Source organism: Fukomys damarensis, unplaced genomic scaffold (assembly GCF_012274545.1).
Source record: "Fukomys damarensis isolate Sample0158 unplaced genomic scaffold, DMR_v1.0_HiC HiC_scaffold_27, whole genome shotgun sequence".
NCBI lineage: Eukaryota > Metazoa > Chordata > Mammalia > Rodentia > Bathyergidae > Fukomys > Fukomys damarensis.
In genome coordinates this window covers 14,764,750-14,786,424 of record NW_022900939.1, presented here as the reverse complement: position 1 = coordinate 14,786,424, position 21,675 = coordinate 14,764,750, and the positions used below count along the sequence as shown (strand labels likewise).

The 21,675-nt window shown below is 43.6% G+C and overlaps 1 protein-coding gene across 5 annotated transcripts in view; it reads right to left on the bottom strand.

Moving 5' to 3' along the window:
* The window catches only part of Slc1a2 (solute carrier family 1 member 2), a 139,693-nt gene that overhangs the window by 103,369 nt on the left and 14,649 nt on the right, over positions 1-21,675 (bottom strand). The window contains exon 2 of one of the 5 annotated variants that reach the window (XM_010612575.2): positions 8,332-8,397. The exons of 3 other annotated variants lie outside the window; for them this stretch is intronic. In XM_010612575.2, coding sequence (XP_010610877.1) covers positions 8,332-8,397 — 66 coding nt within the window. Of the gene's footprint in view, positions 1-8,331; positions 8,398-16,719; positions 16,740-21,675 lie in introns of those variants that run through there. One more of the 5 variants, XM_010612583.2, reaches the window with a different exon arrangement.

The window sequence follows — 21,675 nt, the reverse complement described above, 5'->3', positions numbered from 1 at the left end:
GCTGTGGCTGCTGCCTGAGCCACCACAAGCCCCGCAGATCTCTTCGACTTCGACACCGACACCAGAGCTCTGGCTGTGGCAGCAGTGGGGGGAGCGGGGGGCGGTGGGGCGGGGATCTCTACTTTGTCTTTGAAAAATAACCCAGTGCAGGGATCTGATCATCACAAACACTAACCTTCTTTGAATGCTATAGTCCTTGGGCCTCTTCATGGATACCTATGTGCCAGTTTTTCCAGGTGATCTCTTGGCAGAGTTTTATTTTAAATCCCAGCTAATCTGTGCTGCTCCCAGGCTGCTCTGACCTCTTGAAACATCTTAGTTCAGGTCTCTAGAGAGCCACAAAGACAGAGTGTGAAGGAGCTTGCTTCCTTTTTCCTTTCTTCCTGTCAGTTCTGTTCCACCAGTTAACCCTCTTCCCTTCTGTGTAAACAGAGAGAGGTAAGGAGGAGCCAAAAATAAAAGTAATAAAGAAAAGAGCTGAGAGAGTCTATGGCTGCCCACAGGGACTGTACCAAGGCAACTCAGAGGTGGGAGTGGTGGCCCCCATCCACGCAGAGCTCCTGCTTGTTTTGCATGCCTCTGGTATTTTTAGAATCTGTAGGGAGAAGCTAAACTGCACAGGGTGGCTGTTGTGCTACTAATGACACCCTCAGCTTAGAAAAGCAGGATGCACAGCAACTGCTGGAGTTGCAAGAGATGGAAAACAACACTTCACTTAAAAATCACACATGCATGTAGGTGGAGGAGGGAAAGAGCCCATGACAAACTTCAGAATGAAGTTCTATGGAGCAAAGGCAAAAGCTATCCACTGTGGGATTTTTTTTTATGAGCTTGTAGTTGCCACACAGCTCCCTCATTTCCTCCCTTTTCCTTTCGTCTTCCCACTACTTCTTCACAACCCCTTCTTCTTCTGATGTAAGGAAGGGAGCACAGTGATCCAGGGCAGTCCTGACCAATCAGAACAGCTCTTTCCTCAGTGGTTCAACCAGAAGTGGATGGGGGCCAAAGACCAGCCAATGAGACTTTTTGGGGGGCTTCTTCCTGGAAACACCAGGAAAGAGCCACTTTTCAGTGCTGTGGTCATTAATCGTGAGGAAATGTGAGGCTGCTCTAAGCCTTGAGCTGCCCAAAGCCACGGTAATCTGAAACACAGACAACTCAGAAGGAAGGCCAGCCACGAGGTAGGGAGAGGAACAGTCTCAATGACAGTGCTTCACCTTTGTTCCTGATGTTTCAAAACTCAGTTACATTTCTGTTACATTTGCCAATAAAGTTCCCCCTCTTTCTGTGTTGGGATTCCACCAAGAACACACCCAAAGAGTCTTGGTACAGAGTCATCTCTAAATGCCCCCTGTTAGAAACATTAGAGGGACAATAAGTACAAGCCATTAACCGGTCTACTCTGCTCACCCCACTGGTTCAGAGGACTGCAGCCCGACAACAAGGTTCCCTAAACAGCCTTCATCTGTTTCAGAAAGCAAGTGAGAAATATCAAGCCAATCCTACTCTGCACTCCAGGAAAATAAAGTGCACCATGCGCTTCTCATAGATGTCATACTGTACCTTTACAATGGCTCTCTCTCCCACAAAAGCCAAACTTCCCTGATGACTGTCATGTCTGGCAAGTGCGTGAGTACCGACTCCTTGTCACACAGTCCCTTTCACTGATGGAAGCTGATAAATGATGATGAAATTTAATAATACAATAAACTGCGGCGCAAGTAGCAGGCACATTGTAATTATATCCTAACTCACCCAATTCAGTTAAACTTCCGCACCAATCTTGTTAAGAAGGCATCATAACATGCCCATTTTCAGATGAAGATACTGGGGCTCAAAGAACTAGCCAACTTGTACAAGATCACACAGCAACTAAGAAATGCAGACAGGATTTAAACTCAACTACTTGTACCTACAAAGTCTGTGCCCAACCACTACACAAGGTTCTCTTTCCACGAACTGCCGACTCACTTGATGGGGTTTACTCGCCGTTATTTTACACTGCACTTCTCCTCCTGCCCTTGTTGATCTCTCAACATTGTCACCTTCCCGGAGCTCTTGTTAAAACGTATTTTGCTTCTTTCTTGACCCTCTTGTGTTTCTTCTTGACCCATCGTTTCATGGGGTGATTCTTGAGGAACAGTCAGAAAGGGCAAGCAGGCTGATTACATTTTTGTCTAGCTGACCCTTGGTAGGACCCCATGAACCATTTCTCACAAAAAAGATACTAGATATTTCCAAAACTACAAATCCTAAGTTTTAACACTGTCCCTAAAACACAGAAGATAAGTGACTTGATCATATTTCACACACCTATGGGATTAATATTTGAAGCTCTCCAAGAGTGAAAAGAACTTAAATGGTTCCTTTGAACCAAGTTCGATCTGATTCTGCTTTCCCTGTCTGGATACCACAAAATCTAAAAGTTTACATGGTCTAAGGATAATTATCAGAGATAGAGGGGGGAAATGCATATACCAAGGTGTTCATGACAGTGTTTTTTTCTTATGACAATGAAATGTTAGAAATAACCTAAACATCAAAAAAAGGGGATTTGTCAAGTCAACTGTATGATGTAACTGTGATTTAAAAACATGAAAGTTGATTGTGTCATTAAACATTACATCAAGAAGGGGCTGGGGATTTAGCTCTGTGGCTGGTACCACCCCTGCCTCACAAGTTCAAGGTCATGAGTTTGATCCCCAGTTCCAATAAATCAATCAATAAATGAATAAATAAATCACATCAAGAAAGGATATAGTGGTGACAAAAATCTGACATAATCCTAAACGGTTCAAAGCACTACAGTACAGTTTTATGCAAACAACAAACACACGGATTTAAAGTACAAGTTAAATTGACAACAGCAGTGGGATTATGGGTGATTTTATTTTGTCTGTTGCCTCCTGTCTTTATCGGTTGAAAGTTGCTGCCGTTGGATTTACTTTGCACAGCATTAATTGCACAATGGTTGTTACAAAAGAAATAAGACTAACACACTGTTACAAGGCTTAAGGAGATGAAGATGTTACCAGGCAATCAGCAAAAGGGAAAACAAATGCACAACATGGGAGGTGAGTGGTACTGACTCCAGAATTCACTGGTTCTTCTGTCTGCTAGCTATGTAACTAGACAAACTACACAGCATGTTGGTCTCAGTCTCCCTCTCTATAACTCAAGGATGACAATTCAGTGATCTCCCTTTATCCAAGGTTTTACTTTCCACTGTTCCAGCTGCCTGCAGTCACTGGAGGCCTGAATTTATTAAATCATAAGTTCTAGAATAAACAATGCACAAATTTTAAATTGTGCACCATTTTGAGTAGCATGATGAAATCCTGTGCCATGCAGCCCTACCCTACCAGGGTGCAAATCAGCCCTTTGTCCAGTTTGTAAATGCTGTAGAGGCCACCTCCCCTTTAAGTTACTTAAAACCATCTCCATTATCAGTTAGCTGTCCCGATATCACAGAGCCTGTGTTCAAGGAACCCTTATTTTACTTGCTAATGGCCCCAGAGTGCAACAGTAATAATACAAGTGTAGTAAAGTGTATTGTTATCATTATTCTATTCTTTCATTAGTTACTATTAACCCCACATTGTGCCTATTTCATAGACATTATGCCTTTATCATAGGCACGCAGGTGTTAAGAGTAAGCATAGTATACATAGGGTTTGGCACTATCCTGTGTTTCGAGTGCCAAGTGGGCACACAAAGAGGAAGATGACTGTCATGGGGTTTTCTGCAGCATTTAAAATAATACCTGGCACAGGACGAGTTCTGCAGAAGCAATTGCCCCTCAAGAGCATCTACCTGTAGGTCTGCTGATAGCAGGTGCTTCTTCAGCGTTAGTTGCCTGGTACCCAAGAGGATTCTGGAAGGCAATGCTAATGTCTTGAGAAGCAGCCACCACGATACCATCTCAGTCAGTACTTAACACTGCATGAGCTCTCCCTCTAGACCACGGGTGGAGAACCTGTGGCACACATGCTACAGCGGGCTGTTTATTATCATTGAAAGCCATCACTGCTAGACTGCCGACAGAGTTTCTTGGTGTTGTGGAACAGCAATCATCCTACCGACACATTCGGACCCCTCACAGTTAAAAAGTTAAAGGGGATAGTTGCAAAAATGCATTCCCACAAAACAACAGAGTTTACTAACGGCCTGCCCTCTCCTCCTCTGCGCTAGTCAGGACTATTTGAGTTGCCTGAAGGAGAAACTCACATACACATAAATAAAAGAGGAGAAAATGATATTGCTAGGTGCAGATATCTCAAGGAATCTAAAAGCAAGAAACAAAGTAATAACAGCTGTCTTATCAAATGCAACTTAGACCTATGGTTGGGTGATGAATCAAAATTTATTAGACCTGGAATGATTTTTTTAAATGATGCCATAACACTGTAACTATTTTAACTGCAAATGTGTAAAACAATTCATTCATTTGCCAAACTCAAGATGACTTCAGATTCCACATGGACTATGGAAGATGACTGTTCCTATCCACGTGGGTTGCTCCTCGGATGGTCTCAGTTCTGATCTCACCTTCTGAATTCCATAATGCTTAGAAAAGTAATGCACAGATAATGAACATGACCCTCCCTCTCCCTAAATAAGGAAGACACCTCAGGGGCCATCTCCTGATGCTGAAATTCAAACTGACGAATACGTGTTGGACCTAAGAATACTAAACAAGTCTCAGACAGGCTCTGCTTTAAGGTCCATGGATGAATGAATTACCAGGGAAGCATATCCACTTGCTAAAGTTACCTGTCCACTTCCCTTGGTAGCATACTCACCACTGTCCCAATTTTCAAATTTTCTGAAAATTCACTGGCTTTAGGGGAAAGAAGTATGACCATAAAAATTTAGCCACTTGAATGCTTGCTGTATTGGAAGATTACACAAAGACTTTAAGCCTTAGAACTTAGAATGTGGGGGACTTAATGGGATTTAGAAATCCTCTCAAACCCGGAAAGGTGATGACCATGTGGCAAGACCAGGAAGCCCTTAAGCTCAGAATCTCTGTGTGGTTTTCCACACACACCTGGGTACCCAGTAGGGAGTCATCTGCCTAAATATGGCACCACTTGTAGAGTGGAACTTGGCTAATTTCCCCAGAAATATATAATTTACACAAAGAAAAACCAAAGAAGAACAGTGATTTAAAAAAAAAATGTACCCACGTGCCGGGTGACAAGATCAGATTACACCCGGAGAATACAATTTCTAGAAGCCCCAGAGTAAACCAGTGAGAAAGTGAAATAGAAGTAACCCCATAACAAAAGCTCTTCCCTCATCCCTTTCTAAATGGTAACTCAGTAAATCTCTCAGCTCAAAACATCCTTGCCCTCCCTTCCTCTATGAATTTGGGAAATAGTTTTTTCAGAAGACACAAGGGAAACACTAGATGCTGAGAATCTGTAACACTGACAAGCAGGTATTGGATGGTTTCTCTTTTTCATCCTCATGATAACCCTGCAAGAAAAGTAACATTTTTTTCTTTTTTTCCACCAATGGATGAACTAAGACTCAGATAGGTTAGACAGTTTCCCCAAGGTCACAGAGTTTGTCTGTGTGGTTCTAAAGCCTACAAGTTTTTCAGGGTTTTGCCTCTCACTCTCCTCAGGCAGGAGACCTTAGCAGGGTCAGGGGTGATAGTAAAATGCTCTTTTCAGGAAATCTTTAGAGACATACTGTTCAGGACCTGTCAGTTATTTCAGAATACCAATTCCGCCAGAAGCCAGGACAACCATCTGCTCTCCTACTTCAGTTTTCTCCAAGGTCTGTTCCTTCAGAGACCCACAGCTTAGTTTCACTTCTGTCTGGTTCACTGGATTCTTTTCAGTATCTTCTCTAATCAGTCTTATGTAATGACTTTCTAAAGTCTTGAGCCTACAGATTCTCTGGATGTAGGTCTCTATGGAACCTGTATCATGACAGTTAGAAGAATTTAGACAGAGATGGAAAGCAAGGAGCAAAACCAGGGTTTACAAATAATGACCCTATTTTTAATGTATCAGAAAAAGAACACATCTCTTAAAATTCCAGATACTTTCAGACATTATTGCAAAGAAGTTCAGAAATATCAGTGTAAACCAAAATGCAACACTGGAGGAAAAAGATGTCAGCATGTTGTTACAATTTCAGGCATGTTCTTTAGAAAGAAAGCAAAAGAAAATCCGATTTAAAGGGCTGTATTTTAACTATCATAACAGACCTCTAAAGATTCAGCATGGCCTAGGGCTAGATCATTTCATAGCAAAGTTGCCACAAGGAGGGGCTTACCATGTGTCAAGAACTTCACCCTACAAATGCATTAGTCCTCACAACTGCCCCTGAGAAGACTGGCACTATTATTAAGTCTATTTTACTTATGCAGAAAATGAGAGTTAAAAAGGTGAAGTAAGTAGCATTAATATTATCTTGTTTGAGAAGCTTATCCGTGACTAACCTGTAGTAATTTTTATTGTTACATAAAACAGGGGGGGCAGGAATTTATATCTCAATAAACTTCAAAAATACACCTTTATCATCTAATGGTCTCCTCCTTTCTCTTGCAGAATTGGTGTCTGAACTTGTTTCTGGTCACCCTGGCACTGGAACCCACAGTCTTACTGTGTGTGGGAAGATCATCTAAGCAGGAGTGGGTCAAATCTTTCTGGAAAAAGAAGAAAACTCTGGTTGAAGCAACCTGCTTCTGGAAAGTGACTCAGAAAAGGCCCAGCTACCAAACGCCAAAGAAATAGGGTCTCTGGCCAGTGAAAAGAACCCCATGTGAATGGGTGGCTTGTTCAGCCCCTTCCCACCCCGGATGAGGCCACAAGAATGCCCTTCCACACACACTTTCCTGCAGTGTGACCCCATTGGCTACTAAAGCCACATTACCTTCCTCTTGAGAACAATGGATGTGCTTATTGACTATGGAAAAAGCTCATGGCTGCCATGGTAACAACAGAAGAATCTCCCTCTCTCTCTCTCTCTTAATATGTCTTGGTCTTTGTCCATGAATGTTGAATTTCTTTAAAAAAATGTGCTTGGGTAAGAGTGAGGCATGAATGGGTGGAGAAAAGACATTTTAAGAATTCAGTATATGAGTCATTCAACTACCATGCCTTCCTTGGATTCACACTGCACCCTTCTGGAAGAAGAGGGAATGGAAAAATACATCCTGTTTCTAGACCCAATGAGCTACGCTATTATGAAAACTTATCACATCCAAAATTTATACACCAGAGCAATTTGTACACTTGAACTTTTTTTCTCGACATATACTCTCAACTAATCTTGACTATACCATGAGGAGGTCAGGATTATCGACCCATTTTGCAGATAAGCAAACAGAGTCTCAAACAAGTTGAACATGGCCCAACTTCAACATGGTTGAAGCCTCACAGTCTTGAAGTGCTACAGGCAAGATTTGAAACTAACTCTGCCTCAATCCAAAGACTGTGTTCATTCTATATATCAACCGTTTGGAAAAGAAGAAAATGGAACCCAGTTAGGATGTATGTGACCGTGAACTGTGATATGTCAACTTAACAGAGGAAGAGATGCCCAGCAGATTAGTCAAGCGCAATTCTGGGTGTCTGTGGATCATCGAAGTGGAATCCAGCAAACTGAGAGGTTGTGGTACCAACCAAAAGCCTTGTAGCCTAGATGAGCGGAGAAGGGAAAGAGCAGGATGTGCATCCATTTCGGAAGAGCTCCAGTCTTCTTGAGCAGATGCATCTTTTGATGCCATTGCCTTTACTCATCAGTCTCCAGTCGCTTCCACCCTCCCAGGTAGACTCATCTGCGACCTTCCACCGAGTGTCCAGGCCTCCAAGCTTGGATTGGTGCTGCAGCCTGATCCCTCTTGTTCTGTGGCCTCCATCTTCTTAGGCTGAGCAGCTGCTTGACCCTCTGGCTCGCCGGCCACAGAAAGCCACTGTGGACTCTCCCACCCCTGATCATGTGAGCCTCTCTAACCAATCCTCTTGCACAGTTAATACTTACATTTACTGCTGAGGCTGTTCCTCAGGAGAGCCCTAACAGTACAGGATGGGAGATACCTAGAATTTACTTCAAGGAAATGGGCTTTAAGCAATGCTTAGCAAAAAAGGAAAGAAGTAATGAGCCATGGGTTTCATTAAACTTCCTTTCTTCACATCAATAAGAAACTGGGAAGAAAGTGAGTTTTATCCATTTCACATTTTCACCTTTTATGGAACTATAAACCAGACACAGTCCTTCTTCACATCACTCTGCACCATCTCAGATCTCTCTGTATGAAAATCTGACTGCATGCTGCCTTGTGAGCTGTTCCAAGGTCTGTGTCTTCCTTACCTGGGTTTTCCAGCACAGGATCCAAGTCTGTTTCCCAGCATATGGTACCCCAGATGCGCAGAAATACTTGAGGAAGGATCAATAAAAGAATCAATACGAGGAGGTGAATGATTTAAAGCAATGTAACTTTAACTTTTGTTTCAGATACTCTAACATTTCAGCAAAAGTAACTCATGACACCTAAATCACAGGCGAACTGATCCAGTTTCCCATTCATGCACAGTTAGAAAACCCCACAAAATGAGGCTGAGCACATGAGGGTGTTGCTCACCCTTCTCTCAAAACTCCTTTGGAGGCCCTCAGGTCTCAAAGGAGCATTTCACTTCTCCAGGTTTCAGTCTGCTGTCTGTACAACAAGGATCCTTACGAACTAAGTTTGGAGATAGTGACGTCTCAAGTTTAGAATTCTGATTGGCATTTATACATTAGCACCATGACATTTAGTAACTGGTTGAGCTGCTTTTAGACACTCATTAGGTCTACAGTTAATTTTGGCACAGCCTGTCTGGGGGAAAAAGTGAGGCACCTCGCCTGCTTTACAAAACCCAAGGAAAACAATAAAAATGACTTAACTTTAGGATGAATTTTGTACATGTTTGAGTACAGTGCCCAGGAAGAAATACTTGTCTTCTGTCTGTCATCATGACCCGGCACACACACACACACACACACACACACACACATCCACATGTGTACACACACATCCACATGTGTACACACACACACAAGAGCACAAAACAGCATCAAACCATGCACATCCACTCTCCACACAGTATAGCAAGGTCCCCCCTTATCCGCTGGGCACATACCTGAGACCCCAATAAACGCCTGAAATCTCAGATAGTACCGACATGTTCTTTCTCACACATACATACTCATGATAAAGTTTAATTCGTAACTACACACAGTGAGAGATTAACAACTGGTAATAAAAGAAAATAATTATAACAATACACTGTAATAAAAGTTACCTGAATGTGACTACTCTCTCTCCACGCTTCCCTCTCCCTTGCTCCTTCTGTCTCTGAAAACACCTTATTGCACTGCAGCCAACTCTTCTGGCTGAACATAGGTAGCAAGCAACAGAAACCAAAACCAGAGATAGAGATTTCTGCTCTCCTCCACTTTACTTTTTAAATTTGATTTTCTTGCTAGCAATGGATGTCTCACCACAGGAAACAATTACGACCTCACTTTGAGAAGTACTAGCTAGAGCTGTATTATCCCATGCAGCTAGTCAGTATGTAAAATATGACCAATGAAACATACCTTAAAAGTTTAAAATACATGGCAGATTTTGAAAAGAATGCCAAAAATAATATACAATGGCTCATTAGTAATTTTTTTATATTGATGACCTTTTGGAGCAGTAATTTGAATACACTGAGGTAAATACATCCTTAAAACTAATTTCACCTGTTTCTCCTTTCTTTTGTGATGTGGCTACAAGAAAACCCAGTTCTATACCTGTCTCCCATTATATTTCTACTGATTGAGAGCACTGCCAGCCAATCTACGAGGTGTGATTGAGAATATAGTGTTTACATTTTCAAAACTTTATTACAGTAAAAGACACCTTACCATTAATCCCCCCTCAAAATACTCTCGCTTGCTTCAAACACAATTGTCTCATCCACCTGGCCTCTTTCTGAAGCAGGTCTGGACATCCTCTTCCGTGAGTGGTACCTTTAGATGCACTGTTGTGGTTCCCTTAATGTATTGGACTAATTCAAAACTTTTACCTTTCGTGGTCATTCTGATTGTGGAGAACAGCCAGATGTCACAGTGTGCCAGATCCAGAGAACAGGTGAATAAGGACACATCCTAATGTTGTTAGGAGCCTGGCTTTTGGGGGGACAGCACTCGGCAGTGGCACTCATAGTATTTGATTACACCTAATAAAAGACACGCACCAAAGAGGACTTCCAGAACTGCTACAGAAAGAGGAAAGAACACTGGGATACCTGTGTTCAAAGCAAAAAGGATTATCTCAAGGGAGAATAATAGCAAAGTGTCTTTAGTGTAATACATTTTTTATTTAAACACTGTATTTTGATCATGTCTTGTATACTTTAAATCATCTCTAGATGACTTACAATACTGTAAATGCCATAGAATTAGCTGCTATGTCATATTGTTTAAAGGAATGACAAGAAAAAATCCATACATGTTCAGTTTAAGTGCAATTAATTTTTTGGAATATTTTTGTTTGAATCTATGCATATGAAACTCATAGATTTGCAGGGTGAATGTAATTGTTGCTGGGTCAATACTGACAAAAATATTGTGAAAAATTTATTGCCACATTTTATAAATGATGCTCTAAACAACTGACTGGTCAGAAGTCACTGAGCTGGGCAGCAGGTAACAGAGCTGAGACATGCACCTACTCCAAAGCCTGTGCCACCATTTCTAACTTGTGAGTGCTTTCTTCTATACTCCAAAAGTCCTTTTTATATATAGTTTTAAATTCCCCCTTTGTGGAGCTGAGAGAACCGACCATCCATTTGACTATCAGCCAGAAGGAAACAGGGACAGCTTTGGGGGAGATGGCACTGCCTGGGTAATTGCAGGTTTTAACTGCTCTTTTAGCCTTAGGACAAGTTACCTGCCTTCCACCCACCAAACGAGTAAATATTGTTCAGGTGCAGCTCTGGAAGTGGCCAAAATGTAAGCAACTTACACCTCCCTTGCTTCCATTTGGAATTTTCATTAAAGATGTCTTGGGGTTCTTCATTTTCAACCCTCAAACCTTAAGGCTTCCAACCCAAGATTTGATAGTCTCAGATATCCAAAGTCACTTTGAAAAGCTTGAGTGGGAAAAGTTTACTAAGGCTAATTTTAAGGGAAAAAGCAAATAACAAACTTGTTTGCAGAGTGATACCTTATCTTGGTAAATAAGTCAGAATCACTCATAACCACCCTGTTCTCCATGGTGTGTGTGCATGCGAGTGAGGTGTACACATGCATGTGTGCCTGTACACTGGACACTATTTTCACAAGGTATAGAAAATTATTTTTGCTTATATCTAATTTTAAGTTATTTGTATTGAATACCGAAAATGTATTACTTGCATAATTTTCTGTGTTGTTTGAAGAAATCAGGTACATATTTCATTGCCCATCTCCTTCTGATTTCCACAGAGGAAGACACAGAACATGAACTCGTGCAAGAATCAAGAATAACTGATCTTTTAGGGTTCCCTCAAACCAGAAGGGCATCCAGTTGTCTCTGAAGAAAAGTGGGACTGCAGCGCCCCCTTGTGTCCAGGGCAGTGGAAGTCAGGACTAGGTGGAAGATCCACTTTTCAGCTGCGCAGTAAAGGGGCCCTGCTGGGCAATTTGTTCAGGTTAGTAAGAATTCCCAGGGCCAAAAAGCAGTCAAATACTTATTGACTTTGTTATTCATATTTCTTTCCTTTTTGCCAGACAACGGAGAGGGCTGGAGCTCTCAAAGCCCCCTCTCTGGCTGCCTAGAGAAAGGTCCCAGGTGGGTTCCCACACTTCTTCCCAAGGGCAGCAGAGTCTTAGGAAAGGCCACTGGCGAGGATGCTTTGAGCTCCTCAGTGTCTGTCCAGCTTTGGCACCCTGAGGACCTGCGTTTCTGGCAGATTCAGCTTCAGGGAGGTGCATGTGTGGGCTCGGAGGTAGAGGGTACATAAATGTAGCGTTAATACAGTTTTAAAGTTTTCTATTTCCAGAAGGCCCAGTTTAGGCATTATAAGGGGATATAAGCACAAATGCACTCAAATGATAATGGTTTTAGATCAGCTAAATTTTGCCTAGCACTAAATGCTCCAGGACTGGTCACACGACAGATGATCATCATCACAACCCTCCAAAGGTGAATGCTATCATCCCTCTTTTATAGCAGGAGGAGATGAGTAACTGAAACTCAGAGAGGCCACGCCATCTGTCCAGTCAGTAGCTAGTCCTACATCCAAACATCTGGTACCAGTGTCCTGTACTAAGGGTGTCGTCAGGGTCAGGGGAGGTGCCAGCAGGTAGCAGAGGCCCAAGTGCATCGTCTCCTCAGGCACAGGCTGCTGGGTCCGCACGACTGCCAGATGGTGGCTGGGTCTGTCTCCCAGAGGGCTGTCCTATCACCTAGCAGAGAGCCAGCCACTCTGCAAGATCTGCTAAATGAACGACTGGCACCACGTTTTATTGTCACTCGAGCTGTCCCCGCAACATTCCAGGAAACTCCTGATTTCCAAATCCACCACACTGAAGACAGAGGCCAGCCCAGCCTGACCCCTCCCTACAGCTAATGCAGGAGTCCCCTCCTTAGTCACTTCAAGGACAGATGGCCCAAGTGCCCCACACCAACCACACCCCCACTGGAGTGCTTCAATCCTTTGCCACCTTATTGTCCCGGACAGAGATGACAAAAGGATTTCAAAACTGGTGTTCACACTACTAAGCCTTAAATCAAACCTCGATCTGGCCAACAGCAGGAGAAGTTGAGACAAATGTGAAAAGGACATTTTGCAAGTTGGAAAAAAAAATGTCACCAATCACTGTTTCCTTCCCAACTTTGAACATTCCCTTCTGGGTTTTATGTCTTCCCTTAGATAACCAACCAAGTGAAATTTGTTATAAACATGAATAAGGCAAGCATCATAAACCAGTTTGTGGATGTGAAAAAGACATTATAGGTGCTCCTCAAGCTACAGCGTGGCTACCGCCCTACCCCCTAGTGAACTGAAAATGTTGTAATTTGAAAATGCATTTAATACAGCTGACCCTGCCAAATGTCACAGTGTGGCCTAACCTGATACTACCCTCCAATAGGGCAGACTCACCTAACCCAGAGCTTGTTTTACAATAAAGTGTTGAACACCTCATAAAATTTATCGCGAACTGTACAGATAGTGAGTAACAGAGTGGCGGGGTGGATGTGATTTCTCACCATCACAGAGTCGAAAATCGTAAGTCAAACTATCGTAAGTTGGGAGCCCTTGGTTTGCCTAAAATGGACCAAAGGGAGCTTTCATTCCAAGTGGGTTGAAGGATGCCTGGGCATGGTCATAGGAGCTCAGAGTGAGGGAAGAGAGTCCATTCTCTCCCATCTTTTAAAACTGAAACATTTTAGGCCCTTCCTTCCTCGGCAGCTTCCTAGCTTCCTACCACTCTGTCATCTCCTCTCACCCCATGAATAAACTCCACTCCCACCTGGGGCCAAACTTATTCCGAAAAGTAGCCACCTCCCAGGACAGATGACCCCGCAGTCCTGGTTGCCTCATGTGTGCAATTGCAGCACGTGCCTGAGATCCGCAGTCCGTCCCTCATCAGACATGGGGGTCTCGGAGGCACATCCACTTGGGCCCAGAGCCTCATCCTGCTGCTTAGACACCACAGCAACTTGTCCACTGCTCTTGGCACCCGTGGCACTGGTGCCCAAGGATGCAGACGTGCAGAGCTAGCAACCTGATCCTGAAGCAGATGAGGCAAAAGGCCACTTTTCAAATACGCCAAAGTGCTAATAGCTGAATTCAGTTAAAAAAAAGCACCTCTAGAAATTTTAGCTCTCGAAAATCACCCAGCAGAAACAGCCAGAACAGGTAGGCTGTTCCCTTCTCGTCCCTGGAAAGTTCACTCCACAGCTCCCCCTTCATTCCTCCCTAGTTGCTACAAGGCCACTGCACCGCCAGCCAAAGACAGGACACAGCCCCAGTAAGATGAAATCTGTAGTCCTCACCTAGCTAGCAGGAGGGGCTGGAAGAGGCACCGTACTTCATCCTGTCATTGGTCACTCGTGCACAGCTGAGCGTGCTTGGAAGCTGGAGGAGGAGTTGAATGCTGTGCACGGCCACACCAAGTGTGCTCCGTGATGAATGGAGGGGGCAGACATGGGCCACACTGTCACTCAGAGAAACGTTTGCTTGGCATGTTGGGAGGGTGCTCTGCCTTGGAGGCCATGGGTCAGCCTCAGAGCCCAGGTGCCCCTTGGGTAGGTGGGACTGTAGCCTACAGTTACCCAAATGATCCCAGAGACCAGGAAGAATGGAGCTGCCACAGGGGCCAGAAACAGCATCTTCCCCCTGGTGGCCCTGCTCTGCGGCCCGTAATAATCAGCAGTGACCTCAAGAACACCTTCCAATGGACAACCACAAGCTGTCCCCAGGCGGGGAGGGAGGAGGATTCAGGAGTCACAGCAGTGCTCTGTGGGAAGGGGTAGCTTGTCCTGGTGGAGCACTGGAAGACAAGCATTTCCTCCGAGAAAATCACAAGCCAGCACCCAGAGTGACTAATCTCTCAGGAGTCCTCCTGTCCCAAGATTAAAAAATTCTATCTTTTAAACCCCGAGAGTAGCAATTTTTTTTTTTTTTGGTCTTCGATCAAGTCTGTCATTGACAATCTCCTTACAAGTGTGGGTTCCTGAATAACTGAGGGGCAGAGGAGCAAAGGGAAGTTTGGCTTTTCACACCTCACTCTGCCACCAGGACATACAGGGGGAGCAGTGTCAACCAAGGGAAAGTTCCAGAAACCCCAACCTTGCCAGCAACTGGCGGGGGTGGGGGGCTCAAGGTGATGCAAAGGATACAGATAAAACAGGTAAAGTGTCTCCCAAAGCCCACCTATGGCAGGAAGAGGGAAAGCTCTAAATCTGTCCGCTCTACAGTCTTAGGCTTTAGGTGGGATGCCATGGTCAGAATGTGTGTTCCAACAATCTTCCATCGCCCAAGATGATGGTGTAGGAGGTGGGTCTCCAGGGTGACGAGGTCACTAGGGTGCATCCCTTATGAATGCGATTAGTGCCCTTAAAAAAGAGGCCAAGGGAGCTCACTCTCCGCTTCCACTGGACACAGCAAGAAGATGCCGTTTATTAGGAACTGTCAGATGCTGAACGTGCCACCACCTTGACGTTACACTTCCCAGCCTACAGAACTCTGAGTAATAGATTTCTATCATGTATAAGTCATCCAGTGTGTGCGCTGAATTTTTTTTTTATATCAGCCAAATGGACAAAGACATGGGGGAACCTCGCTTTCTTTTTTTTCTTGGTGTTTAAAATTCACAGTCCATACTGTGCAATATAATGGAAAGATTTCTGATTCAGCAGCAAGGGGCAGAGCTAAGACTAAAACCCTAGCCTCTCTACTAACTTCAACCTTGGGCTCAAGGATAAAGAAGGGCTAAATATTCTGGAGCATTCTGAATCCATGGTGAAAAGAAGAAACGCCATGTTATCCCTAACACAACACAGGAGCTGATTTGGCATACATTTCCCATTTTCAAATCCACCAACCACTTTCAGTTTTGAAGGGGATGAAACAAAAAATGGCCTGAGTTTTTTGAAGAAAATGAAATCTGAGCTTGGGGGCCGGGGATTTAGCTCAGCGGTTCAGTGGCCTGCCTTGCAAGTGCAAGGACCCAAGTTCAATCCCTGGTACCCGCCCCCCCCCGCCGCAAAATCCTGAGCTTGAATGCTACCCAGGGTCCATTTCAAAAGATGCTAAGCCACAGTACAACACACTGTATTAACTGAATACAGCTCAGGCAGACATTTAGGGTCGCAGGTAATAAAAATAGTGCCACCATCTGACTGTGAAATAAAAGGGATGTAAGTTACCTGTATAGATAAAGTCACACCCTGAGCAAAAGAAGACTCAATTGCCACTCTTTCACTCAAGTATCTGGCACAGGAAGAATACAAGACGATAATTCAGAAGAATCCACTCAGTAGCCTCCAAGTGCAAAGGGGGAACACCTTACCAGGCCTGCATTACCTGCACGGCCAGCCCACCACTCAGTCCTAAAGGACACCTGAGCAAGTCTGTATGCACCAGCCTGCAAGTTACTGCCAAAATACAAACATCTGGCTTGCAGTCTACTCCTAACAGGCTGAAGAAGGCAGGCCCACCCACACAGCCTTTAGCGTGTCCTTATTGCTCCTCTTTCCTACTCCCTTTGCTACCCCCAATCTTGCCCTCTGCCAAGTTTAGTCTCCTTCTTCCTAAGAAAGTCAAGGGTTGACCTTTCACAGTCATTTAACTCCCCGAAAACCTCTGAAGTCATATGGGAAACTAAGGCGAGTACTTTTAGTTATTTCATCCAAACACCTTGACTCTCACCTACCTAGACAATTAAGCCAAATGGGATGATTTCCTCTGTTTGACTTATCCAGAAGAATGCCTCAATTCTCCATCACACTTTGGTATACAGATGTCACTGCCACACAGTTTAGATATAAAATATGGACAATCACAACAGGAGGGGACAAGGTGATGAGGAGGGAGCAGGACTTGATCTGGAGACATGAAGGTTATGAATGGTAGAGGCGAATCCAACAGTGGAGGTACTTACATCACAGAGGGGGCCTTTTCCAGTTGCACAAGACTTGTTAGATAATTTATTCCTAATCAAAACCGAAAAGATATTCACCTCTTTCCATCTGCAGCAAAAAGACAGGGTCAAAGGATGGCGTCACCCTTGAATAAAGTCAGGAGCCACTCTGTTACGTTTTGGATGTGCTCTGCCCTCCAGAGACTGCAGTGCTGGAAGCTCGGTCTCTGGTAGGTGGTGTGGAGCTGGCGGGACCTTGAGCAGGTGAGGTCTAGTGGAAGTAATTAGGTCGTGGGGGCTGGACCTCCGGAATGGATTAATGCTGGTCTTAGAGTGCGGGTTGGGTTGGGTCTTGCAGAGTGAGTCAGATCTATCCAGAGTGGGTTAGTAATAAAATGAGACTACCGTACATGCTTGGTGTCTTCTGGATGCTGCGAATTCCACTCCTGCTTTACCACGTGGTGATACCACCAGGGGACGCTCGCCAAAACACCAGTATCATGCTTTGGGCACCCTCCAACCACTACAGTCATGAACCCCTTTATTTCATAAGTTGCCCTCATAGTTTGTAGCACAAAACAGACTAATACACACCTTTATTCTTTTCTTTTTCTTTTTCTTTTTTTTAACAGGAAGCACCAGTAACCAAGAGAAAACCCTCAATAACATAAGAACTCTACTCAATTACAGGAAAACAGTTCAGAGAATGTTCTACAATTTGTAGAAAAGCTCAAACACAAAAGGATGTGTATATTTCAATACAGACTGATGTGGGATATAAGAGGATATAAAAAATATGGAGTCAGCACAGGAAAAAAAAATCCCTTATCAAATACAGGAAAAAGATGTTGCTTAGCCTAAGCTGGGCTCAAACTTTGGCAATGTGATGAGGAATCGAGCTAAACTGAGAGTCATTCTACACCACAGGTACAGTTAACCGACACTGCGGTGACATGGACTAAAAAGACAACTGCATATTTGGCCAATAAGTTTCAAAATGAGAAATAAGTACACCATCTGAACCAGTGATTTCATTTCTAAAATGTACCCTAAGAAAATAAGAGACAGGCTTTCATCAGTCTGTATACAATATGTTGACAATAGTGAAAAAGTGCAAACAAGCTAAGTATCCAACAGTGGGAGACCGAGTTTAAAGGCATGGTACACCCACAAAGGGGAAACTAGATATAGCTACTAAACAAACATACGGATTCATATATTACCATATGTTGGTAACACACTGCTAAGTCAAAGAAATTAGGCTGTAAGACAATCTGTAGGTTCTGTTCCCACATTAATTTTTAAAAGTATTGACATGTAAATAAGCATCTGTAATAAAATATTCTGATACTAAAAGGTTTTATCGAAGGGTAGAGAGATCATTAGTGTTATAGCTTTTCAAAATCTTGTTGTGTCTGATATGCATTTCATATAAGATAAATAAATTTGTTATGGATAAATTCTCCATGCTTATAGAACGTTGCTTTGTATGGCTTACTCCTGTGATGTATTGGTACATCTCTGAAAAATCAGAGTCCCATAAAAATTTAAGACATAACATTACAAACAGTAACAGCGGAAAAACAGCAGTCTTTCTAACTAAATACTTGATTTCTCTGAAAGATAATCACCTAGGTGTATTCTGGTACCTGACACCATTCTATTTTTTACATTTTATTTGGAAGATAGGAATATCTTTTCTATAGCACACATACCCACCTAGCTACACTCCTGGTAATTCCTGTCACATGTTTCTCAGTTACTCAAACTCCTCTTATCCACCTACAAGAAGATTACTAATCAAATACTCCTTAAGGTGCTTTGAGATGTTGGAAATCTTGACTCACCAATTGCTAGCGTTGAGGCAGATCATTTCACAGAGAACACACCATTAAAGGAAACAGCAGTCTTCCAGCCCACCCCTTCCTTCCAAGGCTGGGTCTTCGATGGTGATTATGCCTGTATCCCCCGACCTAGGCCTAGATAGTTCTTCTGCACCCTGTCCCTCTGCCCAACTTTTCCTTAAATAATCAGCGCAAACTTCAGACAGTTTCTGAAAGAAAGGATGAATGAGTGTGGAAGTAGGAAGTAGGGCGCTCCTTGCTTGGAGAGACCCTGACATTATGGGGTCGTGACATAATCAAGGATAAATAGTCTTTGTCCCAGATTATTGGCACACAGCTCCTAAAATCCTTGGAATCTCACTGTAACCACGCAAGTGTCACTACTTTAGCTGTGGTAAATGTCTTTGTATGCTAATGGACTTCAGGATAAGGACTGAATAAGGATAAGGTCACCAGAAAGACCCAGAGTGCCCAAAGTCTTCAGGGAGGGGAGAGTCTGGGTACGATGTTAGTCACCAATAGTCAATGACAGTATTAATCACGCCTACATAGGGAAACCCCCATAAACACCCCTAAGTGATGGGTTTGAGGGTCTTCTAGATTGGTGAACACAGTACAGTATAGGAGAATGCTGCATCCAGAAAGGCAGGGCAACTCCTCATCCTCGCCCCATCCTTGCTCTGTCTCTCCTTGCTCCTTGACTCTTTCTGAGTGGCATCCTTTATAATAAAGAGATAAACAAGAAGTGTTTCTGTCAGTTATGTGAGCTGTTCTAGTAAGTGGTGGAGTATGAGGAAAGGCCTCGGGAACCCCTGGGTTTATAACCTGTTCGTCAGAAGTACCAGAGCCAGCCAGGGATTGGGGATCAGAATCACAAGTGTGGTCAGACTTGGGGGCTGGGCCCGTAACTTTGGGATCTGAGACTAACTCCAAGAGCACCACATCAGAATTAAACTGACTTGCACGACACCTTCCAGTACTGGAAAAGACGCTAGCTTTTAGCGTTAAAAGTGTAGTGAATGGGGCCAGTGATTTAGCTCAGCAGTTCGGTGGCCGGCCTTGCAAGCGCAAGGACCTGAGTTCAATCCCTGGTACCGCACCCCCCAAAAAAAGTGTAGTGAATGAATAGAAACAGGTGAGAGGTTAAAAGCACTGAAGTTAAAAAAAAAAAAAACAATCTTCAAGCAAACCTTCCCTAAAGCAAATACACCACTCATGATCAAAGACTCCTGTGATTACTTTCACATCTTATCACCCATGGCTCTGCAAGAAAAACTATGCAAACATACCTGGAGGTATGCACTGGTGTTAGCAACCTGATCACAAAGTCTTGGGACTGATGGAAAACGCAACCCAAGTTCAGCCAACTAAAAGTGATACAAAAGTGTGATTCTAAGAAGAAAGGTTAACAGTCACCATTTCAGGGAATCTTCCAAGTCCCTGGCTACGCTCTCAGCACTTCACATATGTGTTGCCTTAAGTCTTTTCTAATCCTATCAGGTGGATGGTGCTGTCTCTAACAAAGAAACGGAGTTTCAGGGGCTGGGGATTTAGCTCGTTGGTGCTGCCGCCTGCCTCGAAAGGTCCTCAGTTCGATCCCTGGTACCAAAAAATTTTTTTTAAAAAACTTGAGTTTCAGAGAGGTTAATTTACTTCTCTGAAGTCAGACATGAATTTTTGGGGTCTTTCTATCAAACACATCCTTTTAACTGCTGCATAGTACTGACTCCTAGAAGCTGTTTTATGCAAACATCTCTTTATAGTGATATTCTAGAACACTGCAGAAAGGCAGGTGTTTCTGAGGTTATCTCTCGTCTTTATCATGTCCATAATCACCACTGAAAGTATTTCACACAAACTTGTACACGTGTGGCTTCCCTGGAGAACTAGCCCTAGCCAAAGACTGTGTGGGATCCATTGTAAAACAAAACTTGAGACACTTTTTGTTAAAAATCTCAACACAGCAAAAGCCAAGCACTAAACCAAGGATCATCCAAGTCACCTGCCCACGAAGCCCAACTGCTTCCCTGGGTTCCCCGTTTATGTCCAAATGGTCCAAGACTATGTTCTTGAAGGAAAAATCAGAAATTCTTATGACAAAGAACTCATTCGCTGAGCACCTTGGCTGCTTTCATCTATTTATTCAATAACTATCCTGTGATCCAGTGACATGAGAACCTCAAAGGTTAATTTAAACGCCTGCCATGGAGACACTAAAGCCACAGTGGGATAGAACTGTGATCTTCCTGCTCCCTTAACCCAAGAGCAGGCTGTCATCTCACTGGTTTGCATCCGCTGCTCAGCTCAGAGGCAAGGAAAGTCCCCGTTACACAAATACACGGAGGCGCGACTCAATCTCTGACTCCCACAGGACAGTGTCCTTTTACAGCATTTTCATGCCCACTTTAATGTTTTACCAATTGGACTGAGACACAGGCTCGAATTCTGGGGTGGCTGGCTGTCACTATGAAAAGAATACCTCTTCTCAAGCTTTCATTCTCCAGTTGTTTATTCTGCGGGCTTTCCAACCCTTTCAAATGTTCTCTTTAACCCCTCAAGTATCTTTCCCTCCTGCTTTCTCTTTCTGTCCCACAGTGGCCCTTTCATCTTAAAAAGTTTGTGAGTAACCCAGAAAAAAACCACTCTGGACATACCTGCGCTCCAGAACCAGCAGATCTTGTCCAAGCCCTTTCGCTGACTCCCAGGGGGACAAGGAAGAGGCCCTGGGGGCAGAGTGACTAGTGGTAACTGCTGTCAACTCACCACAACACTGCTTAGCCCAGGTGTCCCAATGTGGCCTTGGCCTCCAGGCTCTGGGCCTCTGGTTGATTTAACAAGTCCAGGTCACTTGGAATGTAAATAATCAAAATCAGGGCTTCCTTTCCTAAAAATCCAGGCAACAGCTGGTGTTGGTATGGGAAAAAGAGATTCACCCTCTGGCTCTTTCTTCACGTTGGCAGGAAAATCCCCAGTGCCCCGCAGCTGGTGGACGTGCAGCTCCATCACGCCCCCTGCTGGACAGACTAGTTCGACCATGCTGATTACCGAATAATCCTCTGTACTACATTGTGTTGAGATCTAGTTATTTTGTATTGAGATCTATTGAAAGTCTTCAAAGGGAGAAAGGAAAGAATAAAATTTTTTTAATTCTTATATGCTTCGTTTTCACAACTGACTGAATTCTGTATCAGAGGAGACTAAAAATGCAAAA